Here is a 15,964-nt window from a genome sequence, read left to right as displayed (position 1 = left end):
ATGTAGCGTGGAGTTTGAATACCTTAATATTTGTCGAGTAGTTAGCTACCTTCTCAAAGCAACGATACCCCTTTCTGTTTCAACTAAATTTCATCTTTGACTATCATCATCTTAAGCGAGGTCTTGAATTGTGAGACTGGGAAGGCAGAACACCTGTCAGTCCTCAGAGAGACACGTTGAAAGAGTCTTTTCGTATTGACAATATCATTCTACCAGGTGAGGCCTAAAATTGTGTGACTAAGATAGAAACCTCTCGCTTGAGTCACTGCTTGTGAACATTAACCTAACTTTAAACCATTTCATGTCCTTGAAGTGACCAGGTAACTATTTTCCACGGCATGAAACCATTTCGATGTGCTTCTCATGAAACCTCCCGAGTCTGATTTAAATTATTGCCACAGAAAGTTAACCGTATAACATTCCACCCAGGCTCGCAGAGGACAAAATAAGTGTCAGTCACCTACTAACTAGTCTTGGACTGAAGAATAAGTCGACTTAGAATAGAGCTTAAAAATTCTCATACACTTAACTCAAACAACGGAATAGTAATGATGTTCTAAGTTAATCCACTAGATATACGATATTTCGTCAACTTAATCGAAGAAATATTATGTTTCGACTGCCACTTATTTTGTCCTTCGCGAGCACGCCAACCCTGAACTCCCCACAATCACATTTCGAGAACAAGTCCCACGCCTAAATGAAACAACTAACCCGCTGCATAGCGTAATACACACTCTGCTGATCAATGTACTTGTCTCTCGGCTGAGCAGTGCATTTGTCAAGATGAAGAGGCGCTTAATGCTCTGCTCTCCGAATAGTCGATAGTGTTGGTGCAACATACTCCGCAAATCTTAATTAACGTATAGAGGAACCGAGTATGGTGAATGCGTGAATAATATGAATAGAAAAGCAAAAATTCCGAGGAGATGGAAACAATCAATTTCCCTGATCTACATACACAGCATCGTTTGGGTAAATGCCCGCCGAGATCGTCAAGCGAAAGGCTTTTGGCGTCAATGAAATAGATTACTTAGGCAGAAAACAACCAATTTGAAACCCTTTAATTTCTCTATGTACATCCAATGGGTTCTCAACGGTTTTAATACCTCCAAACGCCAGCGTCTTGCCCAGATGGTCATTGATATGCGAAACACATTACGCAGTACCCAGAACTCCCATCTCTCTCAAAACATAAAATTTCGTTAATCAAATAGCACCTGCACCTTATGCTAAAGGCGCGTATCTAGGGTTGCCCTCATCCCAAATCGAAGTGGTGACCCCACCGAGTCCTTCCACACTGGCTAAAACAGCGCCAAAAGCACCGGACGCAATATCGCGCTTTAGGATGACCAAGCGGCCTGTGGTTTGGAGACCAACGGCGGCCATATCACCTTTAGCGTTGATGCTGAATTGACGTGGAGTGACACCACCGGCAGGGTATGAGCCCTGGAAGGTGAGCTTCCCGGTTGCGGCATCAATGGCCCACGTTTGAATGGCGTCGGAGGCGAGGGCGGTTGTGTTTGCAGAATCTGGATTTGGTGTTGTGAGGAAAGGTGCATTACGGCCGGTTGTGTGGAAGAATTTATTGTCAGGCTGAATTTGTTAGTTATGTATCTAAGGGAGAGGATAAGATGAACGTACGCTTAGTATACCCTCAGCAGCGGCAGCTCCTGTTGGTGTTGACACATTTCCATAGATTCCAGAGCTGCTAACCAGCGTGAAACCAAGTCCATCCTTACCATAGGTGACTTTATAGCTCGAAACAGTATTTGCTAATTCGGAGACAAGGAAGAAGTAAGTGTTCTCCTTGTTGGCAGCCAAACACTTTCCTGGTCCTGGCTTACAGGCAGGAGTGTAGAAGCTTCCATGGCGAGGACCAGATCCAGCAGGAACTTTGAATGGGGTCAGCTCTCGGAGTTTGCTGTCTGCAGCGTTGATAGCGAATGTCCGTAGAAGATCGGAGCCGAGATCAGGAACGAGAACTATAGCTTGTAAGCAAATGTCATTGTAAGATGTGTACAGTTTGGATATCGGATGAGATGATGAGACAAGGGTATCACGAATGCTTGTTAAATCCGGGTTGATGGTTGGAGGAGCTTACTGTAAGAATCGGTAGGATCCACGAGTGCCTCATGAGGATGAGATTTGTCTTGTTGTGGGACCGGTCCAGGTGGTGTACTGAAAATGAAGTTGCCAATGTTGCTGAGAGCACCGTCGTTCGCTGCAATGCTCCATGTTGTAAGAGCTTGTGCACCACTTTAAAACATTAGTTCGGCGGAGATGTTAGGCCGAAGGGGAGACTTACTAATGAGCAACTGCTAGAGCTTTACCGCCATTGTAGACAATGGTGCTGACTGCGCCAGCAAGGGTCGTATACTTTTTGGAGATTTCCAAAACGTTCTTCTTGTTGGAATAGACGGTGATGGTCCCGTTCGGAGTGCTCCATGCCTCGTCCAATCCGTAGACGGTCTTCTTCTTTGCGTCCAGCTCCAACCACGATGCTTGGGGTGCTGATCCATTGGTCACACCTAACGTGGCCAGACTGTAGATGCCTTTGTCATTGCGCTTCAAATCGAAGGTGGTGACATTGCCCGAGTATGAGGCCACATGGAGAACCGTACACTCGGCTACCGTCGCCACCACACAGGTTGTGGCGGTGATGTTTCTCAGTGCGTGGAAACGCATGATGGCAGAATGCTCAGATGCTCGAGCGGCGGGGAGAGAATGGCCCACGAGAAAGGTGAAAGACGAGAGAAAGGAGAAGGGGATAACGAGAAGGAGGAAACCTTGCCACATGACTGCGAGGGCGCTTTAATATATGGGTGGGGAGGGGGAGGGGGAGGGGGAGGAGGAGCTGGAATAGAGTTCGACCAACGAGGCCCAAGACGGACACTCAGAGACTCGAGAGGCTCACGAGATGGCTGTACAGAGCGAGTTGCCGGTCCGATGCTGGCGGAGCGTTGGGCGTGTCGAGCCTGTAATTGCAGACGACCTGCGGCTGTCGAGCCCCTGTTGCAGGCGGCTGCGGGGTCCCGGTCAGGCGTGCGAGTGCCTGCGAGTGCCTGTCGAGGCGGGGTTCAGGGGGGTGGGTTCGGGGCTGTCCCGGGGGCGTGGGGAGTCGAAGGAGCGCGGATAAATGGCGGCGAGCCTCGGAGCCTGCAAGAGCCCTGCCAGCGCCGGTGCAGTCACAGACCAGACGATGTTGGGGTTCCGAGATGGTCGGCTGTCGCCAGATCGAGTGGTTAAGCGTCCAGGATAGCACCCAGGTGGGTTGGCTGCAAGGTCCGACTGCTCCGTGGGGCAGTGGTTGGGTTGGTGTTGCGAGTACGCCGTAAGCTGGAAGTAAGCAGTACTGTATTGCTCGTCAGCTGATCGACGCGATCAAGGATGACCGCGAGTATGCGCAGAATGGGCTGTGTGTTGTGTGTGTGATGATGAGTTTGTTGGAGAAAACTCAGAAAAGACCAATGCCAGGGGAAGATGCGACCTTCTATAACCGCTCCCAGTACCACCTCTTAAGCATACGTGACATTAATGTGAAACAACTCGGCTTGACTGACAATGGTTTGTTGGTATTCAACTCATTCCCATCGCCAAGCGACCCGCAACAGTCTAAATCACACTTTGAATTCCTCTTTGATTCACAGTATGGCAAAATGACCTAGGATTTTGCGTCAGCTAAAATTCACCATCTTGTTTGTCATGACCCACGTATGATGAGAACATACCGCCTAGACCTTCAGGACGTGACTGTCCCTTTAATCATAGCCTGAAGTACCGGCTGAACCAATTCACAGATTTGGAAAGGAAAATGATCACAGCGAGTTAATGTAAATGCACGAATGAATAAGGCGAAGTCGCTCCACAAACAGCTAATGGCGATCCGCCGGTCGGGAAAGATGCAACGAATCCAATTCGGTGGTATATCCTACCGGTCTTCTAGCTCTACGCCATCGTCCTCGCCGTCCTCAGTTCCATCCATCATATGACTGGATGGTGCATGACCTCCTCGTGCTGGGCTGCGAGGGAGTCCTTCAAAACTCCCACCAATCCGTATCCGACCCTGACTAACATGTTGTAAGCGGTCACTCACCCAAAGCGCACTCTTCTTAAACACCCCCCACAATCGTTCCTGGCTCTCAACAAGATGTCCGTCGTCACGAGGATTCTCACTGGCCTCAACCTTGAACTGATACTTCAGACAATCTTTAACCGTGACAAGACCTGTAAGTTTCCCGTGGTATTCGATCAGAATCACCCGGGGACCAATCTTGCGGAACAGTTCCATGACAGTCTCCAAGGGTAGACGAGGGTGGACGGTGACAGGGGTTGCATCAATAAATCGACTGAAATCCACGGTGCCTGAAGCCATGCCTTCGAATGTCGTGGGAGGATATGGAGATGTCGGCGTCTGTGGATTAAGCGACGCAGGGGGAGCAAAAAGGCACTTTGCGGTTGGGTTGATAGACCGGTCCTTCTTCAGTCGGTCGATGGCGTATCGTAACTCAGTCCGTCCAATGTATCCAACAAGCACCTTTGAACTTGCGTTCTCGATAATAGGGAACCCTTGGTATCTATCTTCCTTAAGCAACTGCTCTACGTTCTTCATCGTGAGGCCGGTAGCAGGTAACGCCATAACGTCGCTTGTCATGACTTGTGACACAGGAACTCCAAAGGTGTGCTCTTCCTTGTTGTCCAAGAACGGAAAGCCGTTGAACCAAATCATTCGGTCAGCGATACCGCCCTTGCCAAAGAGCTCGCTCACAGCTTTGGTCACGCCAACCACAATCATGGTGGGTAAAATATATGTGAGGGCTCCCGTCAGCTCAAACATAATAACAACGACTGAAACGGTAATATGCATGATGCCACTCAGCGAAGCAGCGGCGCCTAGAAATGCGTATGTGCCAGGAGTAATGCATGGCACGTCTGGCTCGCATGCCGCAAAGAACTGAGATGTCGGATACGCATCATGAAGTGCTTGGACCAGGATCCCGATTGTTCTGCCAAAGGAGGCGCCGATTGCCATGGACGGCACAAAAATACCCGCGGGCACTTTGCAGCCATAAGAGATGATGACTAGAAATGTTCGAATGATAGTAGCAAGAGTCAAGGAGAGCACCATCCGCCAACGATTCTCCCGTTCGCAAATCCCGTTGTAATCTTCGGCTCCCTCGCATTCCAGAAACAATATTTCCATACTTTCCGTCATATCAATTCTAAGGAACATGTTGGGATAGCATATGATGGCTGTTCCCGTTGCTAGCAATGTGGCTTCGAGAAGGGCATACTTTGTCAAGTACTTCTTTCGGAATGCTTGTGCTCTTAGGTTCCATTTGATAACAAAGGCACCATAAAGTCCCCCAAAGATACCAATAATAATGTAAAAGACAACTTCGAAAAAATGCCATGACCGATCATATCGGACTTGAAACATGACAAGCTGTCCGGTGCGAAAGGGGTTCATCAAGGCCAATACTGCCGTTGCAACCAACGCGCAAAAATAGCTTCGCCACATTGTCTTCAGAGGAAAGTAAGATGACATCTCCTCGAGCGAGAAAAGAACACCGCCGATAGGGCTACCAAAGGCGACAGCTACTCCTGCTGCTGCACATGCACTCAATATCTCGCGTGTCTTGGCGGCGTTCCGCTTGTATTTCTCAAACAGCCTTGATATGACATTGCCTGTACAAACAGCGTAATGCACACTTGGGCCTTCCTTTCCTACAGATAGTCCAGAGGCAATGGCTAGAGGGAGAGCCACCGATTTGATGACCAACGTCCAGAAACCCAAAAAACCCTTCATCACGAAGCCTGCAATGATACATTTGATCTCGGATATTCCAGAGCCGGCGGCATAAGGCGCAAATAGCTTCACTAGGCTCGCTGAGGTAAGGGCGAATATAGTCTATAAAAGTTAGCCGTGATATAACAGAGATACATGTATACCTACAGCAAACATAATATACAAAAAGTAATTGACTGGCGCAAAGGAGCTCCATCGATGCCAATTATCACACCCTGTGTCTTCCCCCCAACAACAAAAGTTCTCATTAAGGTAGAACGCCGTATCACAGTATCCCAGCTTTATGTCAGAAAGCCATTCTGTAATTATATTCAAAAACGCCGCGTTGATGCCAATCGCCGCGCCTGTTTCCTCGTTAGAATCCATTCGTGATCCTAGAAGCGTTTGTGGTCTACGCACCAATTAGAGTAAGAACTATCCATCCTTGCGCCGCTTCATATGATTCCCAGACTCGAAATCGCCATCCGGCACGTCCTCCTCGTTCAAAAAAGCCTGCCGTCTCTATTCGTTGTACTTTTCTTCGCGCTTGTTCTTTGGCAGCGTCCTGTACCCAGTCTAGTTGTTGTCAATGCGTGTCTTTTGAGGCTGCGATGCGCTCAGTTTACCTATAGTCGTAAAGTCCTAGATCTACGTTAGCACAGTTCCGAATACTGAGCAGGACTGTGCATCACATACTTCATAACGCTTGATTTCGTCAATTTCCTCGACAATCTGGTGTTCCGTACTTGATACAGCAGCATTAGCCTCGCCTTGCTCGGCATTCGATATTGCGAACGATAAACGAGAGGTCACTGAAGGGCGTCTGAGAGAGCTAGGCCGGGGAACATGTATAGAAGATGATCGAGAGTTCATGACCTTGTATACATTCTGGAGAGGGGTGGTGGGTTTGTTGGCGGATTCATGTTCGAGATGACATCTCGCGCGGCAGCTAACAGCTTCAGAGCCCCTTGTCTCCCAAGGGTATTGCACGTGACCAACCAGATTGCTTCTATTGAAAATTAGAGGAAATTCGCAAGAGATCTATAATATATGTCAAACACCGTATGGAGTATGTCGAGAAGAGTGGTACAGAAAGAGCTTGTGTCATGGTTAATTTTCGATCCATTGTTTTACATATATCAATTCTCGTATCACAGCCTATCATCTACTGCTTTGGACAGCGCTGACTATAGTCTATAAGTTCGCTCAGCCCTGATTTTATGCGGCTTCTATGGTCTTAAGGGTTTCAAACTTTTGGCATCAAATACCCCTTGTTCTTCTCCTTTTCGCTCTACTGGCTTGGATGCTACGCTTGATGTCTTCTCAGCCCAGCATTACAGCAACATATCTTATTATATCGAATTAATTCCCTGTGGTTCGCCGTCCAATCCAAAGCAATACAGAGTTGGGTATCAGGCCTATTTCGAAGCTTCTGGTAGCTGAGACCGGTGCCTCACAAGGAAGTAATCTGCCTTTTACCTTCATACTTCCAGTCGGTGACATACGCAGAGAAGTTTCCTTGTGCCCCATTAGTAGTAGCATAGACACCCAACAATGCACCTGTGGACACTATTAGTGAACTCTTGTACACGAAACCAGCAAAATTTTGACTTACCAGTAAAGCCCCAAGTCAGACCCAAACCATTTGCATATCCTACAATGATTCTTTCCTTTTCCTCACCAGTAGGAGCAACACTCATAGCGTAGTGCGTAAGACTCGTCGCCTCAATCCCAAAACTCAAACTCTTGGTCCTCCAGCGTTTCGGGACCGGAATTTGTGCAATAGTTGGCGATACAAAGGCTGGAACTGTGGTTATGCCGCGGACCCTGAAGTAGGGAAACAGACCTGCGGGAGTTGCAGCCGTAGCGTTTTGATAAATCATTACAACCCCTAAGTCGTAATGATGTAACTATAACAACATTAGCTCCTACACTTTTAGGAAATGGTGAGCTGAGTGCATACCTGGTCCAAGAATACACTAACACTAGTCTCCCATTCCTCGCCTTTCACCCCTGAAATATCAATATCGACCTTGAATTCGAAATACGAATAAGTCTGACGCCGAGAAATGAACGTTTGACCTAGAGGCTCAGCAGATCTCCCATCGCGCCCGGTGAGGTTGGCAAAACTACTTTGCAACTCCAGAGAGTAATTGTGACCCTTTGGGCTCACTGCATAATTACCAACCACGGGAAATCTCCAGTGTACAAACTCTGGCCCAAGCTCATAGCCAGCTTGGAAATTGCTGTGAAAGTTCGAATCAACGAGACTGCCTTCTCCACCCTCAACCACGGCTTCAGATTCTAAATGCCATCCCTCCATATCACCGGTTACTTGATCGAAAACTGGCCACTCATTCGTGGGCCACGACACTGGCGTCATGACCGTTTCACGTCCCATGGGATAGCCTAGATGAAAACTAGGTTAGCAAGTGACTAAAGCAATCAGGGAGACCTTTGAGTTTGCCAGAGTAAAAGCATAATAATGATCAAATAAGAGAAGGCCTAAAACTCACTTCCATCAGGTGCTTGCCTAACGCTAAGAGCAACGGCCCACCACTTATGTCGCTCATCTTGAAATAAGTCCGCATGACCCAAATTCTGGAACAAAAAACCCTCACCCCCGTTGGTAAGTACCGGATTTTGCTGGTAAGATTCGTAAGGGCCGCTGATGTTCTTCGCACGAGCCATCGTCACCATATGTCCTGAACCAGTACCACCTTCTGCAATTAAGAGGTAGTAAAAGGTATCCTTTTTATAGATGTGCGGACCCTCCGGGGCAGATGCACCGGTACCGTTCCATATGTTATGGACTGGGCCACTAGCTCCAGTTTTGAGGTCGATAGTAAACATCTGAATGCCGGGACGCACTTCCCATGCGTATGTGCCAGTAATATAGACTTGACCATCATCATCCCAGAATGGACTAGTATCATAGCCCTGAAATCCGAAGTGGACTGGGTCTGACCATGCCGAGTCATTGAAAGGGTTGGTGGTTGTGAATATAAGATTGTCGAAGCGATTTGTAGCATTCTTTGGGAGATCGTCATATACATGTGTAGTGACTACATAAAACGTACCATTGCGGTACCGCATTGTAGGTGCCCATATTCCACTTGTTGCTCGCTTGGTAGTGTTGAGACCGGGAAGTTGTGATGGGCGGTTGAGAGCATTACTGATCAGTTTGAATTCTCTGAGATCAGATGAAGTGTGGATTGGTACTCCTGGAAACACCAAGAAACTAGACGAGGCGCAAAAGTAGGTATTGTTGAAGTCAGAGACAAAGATACAGCTTGGATCAGGATGAAATCCTGGCAGGATTGGGTTTTGGTAAGTCGAGTTCTGAGCTGATACATGTCCGAGGACAACTGAGATAATGGTAAGCCAATGGAGATACATCATAAGGGTAGCACTGATCGAAAATTAGCTATACCAGAGGTCTTTGAGAATCATTCTCGCCGTCGGATACAATTCCTTTGTTATAACAAACGATTTAGGCTAAATAATTTGGTCAAGTCTCCCGAAGTTGCGGATGAACGAGTTCGTGCTACGAGGTTCTCCGCATTCAGTTGACTTGTGCTGGGGATAGCGGCGGCGGACAATGTAATGTCGATCGATTGTGGCCAATGGTGGGGAGCTTCAAACTTGGGGTCGACTGTTCGGTTCATCCCGAAGCGAGTCACTTTGTACCCCTCACGACAAGACTTGGCCGACGCTGCTTATGATCTGGGATGTAACAATCGAGCATACAAGTTTTTTGTAGGCCAGCGAGTCGCTTCTATTATATGTGAGTCGCTTGTGAATTACGCCAATGATCAGGTATCATCGGTACAGAAGAGAATGAAGGGTGAAAAGAATACATACATCTATGCGTAAGCATTACGTTAAGAGTGGTTAAGAAGTGCTATTTTATATCCGGAAGCGAACTTACTAAAGATCCCTGTGTTTTTCAAGAGATATCACCAGTGCTCCTAGGACATAGGTTCCGTCACCTGCGGGTTGCATCTACTTGCTATACCAGTTAGCCAAGAAGCAAGAAATATAGAATTCTCTGAAACGCCTCGGGGGTTTTCACATTCTTGCTTCTCTTGTCCGCCATATAAGTAGCACTCCCAGTCACAACACGTTCACGACGTAGAAGTTTGCCAGGTGGTCCCAAGTGCCTGTCACTACTGCGACACACTGCCTATCCGTGCATTACTGTTTCGCCGAGGGGGTCTTCCGGATCTTACATTCTCTCTTTCTTCTGGGGTGTATGGAATACCGGCAATTTCGGCTCTGAACATCTTGCCAGGAGGTTGGATAGGAAGTCGTTGCTCCTCTAATACGGCTACTCGACCGGGCCACTTCAACCGCAATCTTATGACGGGAGGGTCACGTTCCCTGCCTTTGCCATCCAATTCCGTCATCGGCAATTCCACTTCCTCTGGAAATTATTCAGCATATTGAGTAGATGACTTGAAATCGGGCCTATCTTACCATCATAGCCATACACTAGACTTCTGTCCAGTAGGTTTGCTTCAACTCCTGGAATGAAGGAGAATGCCATTCTGACGGTGGCAAGTTGTTTGTCCATACCAGCAATTTTGTCAAATACCTCGATATCAATGAACTTGGAATTAGGCTGTATTTTTAACGAAAAAGTCTTGTTCCAGATTGGGTTTTGCGTCTTTTGTGAAACCTCAGTCTTGTGTTCTGAGATCCGCATTGCTCCCCCGAATCGATTTGGACCATAGTAGACAATCTTCGCAAATGGTGTAGGTATCCTAAAACTTGAGCGAGATAATGCAGCAGCAGCGATTACTGTAATTTCCACTTCATCGAATCTCTCGGCGCCAGAGAGAATCTTTTCCGATTGAGCCCACTGCTTCAAGACCGCTAAAGCCTGAACTCTGAGTGTTGAATGCAGTCTGTGCCATTCTCTACAATATAGCAATGCCTTATCGACTGCGTTCCAACTAGCTAATTGCTTCTCTACCCAAGCTATGCGAGAATCCATCTTGAGCTCTTTCCATGAAGACTCCAGGACATCCTTTGAAGCAGCTATACATGTCCGGCCAGGGAACACTACTGACATGGCCTCAAGATATCCCATGATAAAAGTGAGAAGTCTGTAGTAACTCTTCTGTACCATATCAAACTCTCGATGAGGAAACAGGATATCGGGGTTCATTGTCACTGCTGTGGTGTATTCGAACTGCAGAAAATCCATATCACTGAATCTTTCTACCAGAGATTTATGTTGATTTTCCAACTGCGTGAACTGCAACAGCGCAGATGCTAAGACCTTCAAAGATCGGAGACCTTCGTCAACAACTTCCCAGCCAGAGTCTGCCAGCTTACGATCGAACGAGACATTAAATAGTAGAGTAAGCCGATCAACGGCCTCCATACATCTAGGCGCAGTTTCATATGCCATAACTGTGAAGGAGTCCTTGTCCATCATGTCAACAACTTCTTTTGAACCCTTGTAGAACTCCTGCTGAGCTGGAGGTAGCCAAGACAGGGGATTCGAAGCTAGCTCCTGGTGGCTATCTTTCTGTGCCCTTCGGATATCCATCTCCAAATCAGTCGCTTTCTGCATGTAATGAGACCACTCTGCATCACCGACCGACTCTTCAGTCCCTTCATCAAATGTGTAAGGCGGAGGATCTGCTTTGGCGATAAATGCAGCTTCGCCAGATGGCGCGCCGAACGACATATTCTGTGTCGTTGAGTCAAGATCCCTCATTTTTTCTTTGATTGGGTCTCGTGGGCTTCCGGGCGTATAATCCGGAAGATCATTCTCTACGTCTGCCTCGGTGGTGAGAGGTACATTAGTACCCTCCTCGCGACTGTCGTCTTTTCTGCCTTTAAACCAATCGTTGATGAAGAAAAATTCTTCTTGAAGAAGGTCCTTGGAAAAGCCGCGCATCTGAAGTTCTAAGAAAGTCCAGTTTGATGCCACCGAGGTGTATGACTCTGGCGGATCATCTCCATGAATTTCTTCAAGAGCATTCCATATTTTATATTGTCGATCCCTGTTTAGAATAAGTATAGGGCTATTGTGACTTCTACTACATGCATTCAAAGATGGAAGGGGGCGCCATGAGGTTCAAGCACGGGGTATACATCATCGTACAAAAGAAGGAATATCAGCCCAATCAATCATACGAGATGCTCAACAGAGTCAACTGTATCGCCTGCAATTCTGAATACCCAGACAACCTCAATAACGCTGATGATTGAGCTGAGGGGAGGATTAACTCAAGCTAGCCACGTAAAAACGCTTTCCCAAACTTCGTAGCTAGGGCCGTTGACACTTTAAGAAATCACAATAATAACATACCGCCTGATGAGATCGTTGAACGCCTGGAGTTGGCTGTTCGGATCCAATTGCTTCTCCGCGATCGGAGCGAAGCCCTCGTGGCTATGACCTTCTCTCAAGTCTGCTAATTCAGCTTCCAAATCGGAAAACAGTCCATTGAGCCAAAAGCCAACGTCCCGAAGCGTTTTTTTGTTTTCATCAGAGATCTCTCCCTTTTCTCTGTGCTCGTCTATGGTGTGTAGAGCACCAATCATGGATAGGATCTGGTCACAAACTGGCTTGAGTTCCGGGGAAGCTTTTGAAAGTATCGTAAAATTCTATTGGGGTCAGAATAGTAGCACCGGTGTTTTCGTTCCAACCTACCGACCACGCCCTACCTATCAAGTCATGCAACATACGGATGCTTCTGTCGGGCCCAGAGCTTGAGCCAGCAGAAGCAACAACCGCTTTCGATGATTTAGGTGGCATGATACCGATCTGTTTTAGTCCGGAAGACTGCAATGCAAGACGTTGTATTATAGAGCTCGCTGACAGCTTGGAGCTCCTCGAAAAGGTTCCTCCGGGAATGGATAATACGTCCGTTGGAGGCTTGTCACTGCATGTGGAGGTTGGGGTGTTTTCGGCAGTCAGACACGACGGAGGATCCACTATTTTGAAGTACCGATAATTGATTTCATTATTGTCGTCAGGCGTCGTGAGAAGGATATACAGGTATGGAGAGAACCATTACGCAGACTACTGGTTACTGTTTAAAACAAAAAGAATCTCGTCGTTCGTCAAACTGTATACTGTACAGAGGAATGGGTGAACGAGACCCCTGGATATTGAAACCAGGCTAGCCACGTGACAGGTATTCTTTACCACTTCCGCTTCGTGCTTCGCGTTTTACGGTTTTACTTGTCGCAAGCCCGTCAATTTTCGTACGTCTCACCACCGTGTGCGATTCATAATATCAAGAGATTCGAGGTACGTGTCGTTTTCATTGAGGATTAAGTGGATGATTTCATTAAACATTTCAGGTCTGGGTTCTCGTCCAGTGCCGAATCGTCCTGGGCTCGTTACAACGTATTCCATATTTAAATACTCCAAAAGTATCAAAGCAATACACCACACTTCGGCCGTCTTAGTGCAGAATTCCTTGCTTCAATTTCCTGTCTCTTGCGATAATCATCTAGCTCTGAGGAGTGGACGTGTTTCCCTGTATTCTCGCTTCTTTTGTTTGACGTCCGGCCTCAACGGGTTGACTCAAACGGCTACGCACGTCGCTTTAACAGTTGTACTTTCCACATCAACTCTTTTTCTCCTCTCCAAAAAAAAAGAAGCATGATCCGCTGGCAGTAACTGACAACTTAAACAGGAAGGAAATCCGAGACTCTTCTTGCATACTTTGTGTTTGGTCAATGAGCTGGGTATTTTGACTTTGTGTTCTTCAATAATTCATTATCGTCAAGCTCTTTCCACGAGCGAAATCATGCCTTACAACAACACTGCAATTCCTCCTCAGCGAGAACCCACGGGCACCACTCAATTACCTCGTAAGCGTATCGGATTCCCGCTCGGTAAGCTTTCACTTATAACCTGTAGTATCACGCGTCAAGAAAATGATCATGCTCGACGCCGAGATTCAGCTTTGCGCGATGAATGCTGCGTTCACTATTGCAGTAGCAACTGTAAGTCTGAAAGGGGTGGCTACACATGGCAATGACTAAACATTCCAAAGGAAATGTTCATTCAATATCTAGCAGAACAAGGCCATACTGTTGTCAAATCAGAACGTAAACCTCGACGTAATATCCAGTATCGCGATCTTGGTATGTTATACTCTCAACGTGCTCTTATACAATACCCTCTCGAGTCCGTCCTGGCTAGCCGAGATAAAGGGGGCCACGATCAAGTAGGGGTCAATTTGTTACCTTTGCCCTCACTTAATCACCAGATTTTTATTTCACAGCGTTTTTACATCCCTTGATAACTACATCCCCTGAATCCTACTAACAAGTTTATAGCAAATGCAGTAGCACGCCTTGATAATCTGGAGTTCCTAGTTGATGTGGTTCCACGGACTGTGCCCTTCAAAACCATCAAAACAAGTAAAGCACTAACCTCATCGGGAGCAGGCAACACATCAGCAAACATAGCAGCCCACACAGCCAACACAACAGGCCCATATGTATCGCCTTTTGGACCCAACGGAAACGAGGTTTTGAATGGCGTTGTTGGAAGCAATGGTGCTTCATCTGGAAGTGGCAATGGTGGTGCGATTGACGCTGTCATGAATGGAAACGAACAAGACGACAGGGCGGCAGAAGACAGGGAGGAGGATCCAAATAAGCAGCTGGAACTAGAAAATCTTCGGAGAGGTTCGAGTGTCAATGGCGACGAGAGCTTGCAGGATATTGAAATGAGCTGAACATCGAGCTCATTTCCTGGTCGATTGTTTTGGCATCGGCTGGCCATACTATAATAATAAAGGACGAGTAATAGTAGATCTGGTGTGAAATTATACTACAATACTCTTCTATACCACTAGTATAGCACAAATTTTCACCGAGCGATGTTATGTCCTCTCCAAATTCTGAAACGCCTGATACTTTTTTCACCACTGATAACGCCGAAATTCATATGTATGCCATGTTCACTCTTCCATTGCATCGTCAGCGCCTTGTGCCGCGGCAGGTACCCGTCCCTCGTTCAGCTCCTTTTCTAAACGTTGGATATCCTGTAAGCTCTTCGCGTTACGAATCAGCTCCTCCACCTTCTTCCGCTCTTTATCTGTGAGCTTTACTCGATAATTCTTTGATGTCGAGGCTGCCGCAATACCGTTCGCTGATGGCGTATCGAATGTTTTTGATTTAACACCCATGATCTGACTTGAAGTTAGCTTACTTGTTATTCTTATTTCGAGTAAAATTTCAACGTGTACCTTTGAAGCCAGCACTGATGGTTCTTGGATGGTTCCAAACAGATCTTTTGCCTTTTGCCTCTCTAAGTCCTTGACCTTCTTGTAGTCCAGAAATCTAACAGTAGGACACCTCCAAATAACCCAACTCCGATAATGCTACCAAACATTAGCAACCCGGACATTTTCGTTCTACAAATGACACAAGCCGAGACACGCACATCCTTTCTCGAGACGGGATTCTCCATCAACACCAGATGCATCAGCCTCGCAAACCCTGACAGGACATCTAAATCCGCAAGCTCGTTGATGTTGTTGGCAGCGAGTACCAATGTCGTCAAGTTCGGCAATGAATTCGCAAGGGAGGGCTGGATACTGGTGACACGATTCCGCGCAAGAAGGAGGGTGCACAGCCTAGGTGAGAGTGGGAAATTTCCTAGCAGCTGGATATCGTTGTCTGTAAAGTCGATCGCATCGTGAGGCTTGAGTGCACATGGTCAGCAAGAGCCAGATTTTGGGATCGAAGGGTAAAGACGTACGCCAGCAACCCCCAAGTTCTCAATCGCGGGAATTTTATGACCTGCTCCCAAAAAAGATAGGAATTGAATATCAACATAGCTCGTTTTCAAAGTGTAGTATCAGTTCTTTTCAGTTCATACAACGCACCTCTGAGATCTAGTTCGCGCTCATTGAGCGGATTGAGGTAGGATAGGGAGTTTTGAATGAGCTCTGCGGTGAGCCTCATATTGAGTCGATCGTACCTCGTGTTTTTGGAAACTGGGGGTGGGAATAGATTGTGATGTCGTATGTGGTCGTGGGCAGGCGAGGCTGAAAGGTTCCCCCTCCATAAATTTCGAGGTGGTTGTGGTTTGAACCACCATTACGGCGCTAGTCCCAAAGTGGTATATGCCTAACTTCCTGTACCTTTCGGACACTTCCAATTCATTGACTGAAAAAATGGCTGTCATTA

The 15,964-nt window shown here is 47.0% G+C and overlaps 4 protein-coding genes across 4 annotated transcripts; 1 reads left to right on the top strand and 3 right to left on the bottom strand.

The window, feature by feature from the left end:
- Positions 1-1,227: 1,227 nt before the first annotated feature.
- Positions 1,228-2,688, bottom strand: GLAREA_07648 (Nitrous oxide reductase, N-terminal; the record flags this gene model as incomplete). Its single annotated transcript, XM_008082335.1, has 4 exons — positions 1,228-1,596; positions 1,645-1,985; positions 2,105-2,259; positions 2,309-2,688. The coding sequence occupies 4 exons, from the start codon at positions 2,686-2,688 to the stop codon at positions 1,228-1,230; spliced, it is 1,245 nt and encodes a 414-aa protein (XP_008080526.1).
- Positions 2,689-3,039: 351 nt separating this feature from the next.
- On the bottom strand, positions 3,040-12,563 carry GLAREA_07647 (Clc chloride channel; the record flags this gene model as incomplete). Its single annotated transcript, XM_008082334.1, has 16 exons — positions 3,040-3,355; positions 3,936-5,911; positions 5,957-6,153; positions 6,209-6,364; positions 6,415-6,430; positions 6,485-6,797; positions 7,294-7,348; positions 7,404-7,698; positions 7,752-8,197; positions 8,305-9,200; positions 9,720-9,793; positions 9,864-9,974; positions 10,021-10,214; positions 10,268-11,808; positions 12,117-12,412; positions 12,459-12,563. The coding sequence occupies 16 exons, from the start codon at positions 12,561-12,563 to the stop codon at positions 3,040-3,042; spliced, it is 6,987 nt and encodes a 2,328-aa protein (XP_008080525.1).
- A 1,003-nt stretch (positions 12,564-13,566) lies between these two features.
- On the top strand, positions 13,567-14,505 carry GLAREA_07646 (Histone-fold containing protein; the record flags this gene model as incomplete). Its single annotated transcript, XM_008082333.1, has 4 exons — positions 13,567-13,630; positions 13,680-13,765; positions 13,816-13,906; positions 14,102-14,505. The coding sequence occupies 4 exons, from the start codon at positions 13,567-13,569 to the stop codon at positions 14,503-14,505; spliced, it is 645 nt and encodes a 214-aa protein (XP_008080524.1).
- A 225-nt stretch (positions 14,506-14,730) lies between these two features.
- GLAREA_07645 (L) lies at positions 14,731-15,739 on the bottom strand (the record flags this gene model as incomplete). Its single annotated transcript, XM_008082332.1, has 5 exons — positions 14,731-14,961; positions 15,019-15,153; positions 15,216-15,476; positions 15,534-15,574; positions 15,661-15,739. The coding sequence occupies 5 exons, from the start codon at positions 15,737-15,739 to the stop codon at positions 14,731-14,733; spliced, it is 747 nt and encodes a 248-aa protein (XP_008080523.1).
- Positions 15,740-15,964: the final 225 nt, after the last annotated feature.

The sequence above is a fragment of the Glarea lozoyensis genome (genome assembly GCF_000409485.1).
Source record: "Glarea lozoyensis ATCC 20868 chromosome Unknown GLAREA16, whole genome shotgun sequence".
Lineage (NCBI taxonomy): Eukaryota > Fungi > Ascomycota > Leotiomycetes > Helotiales > Helotiaceae > Glarea > Glarea lozoyensis.
Note: the sequence above shows the minus strand (reverse complement) of the source record. Positions and strands in the feature narration are given on the sequence as shown.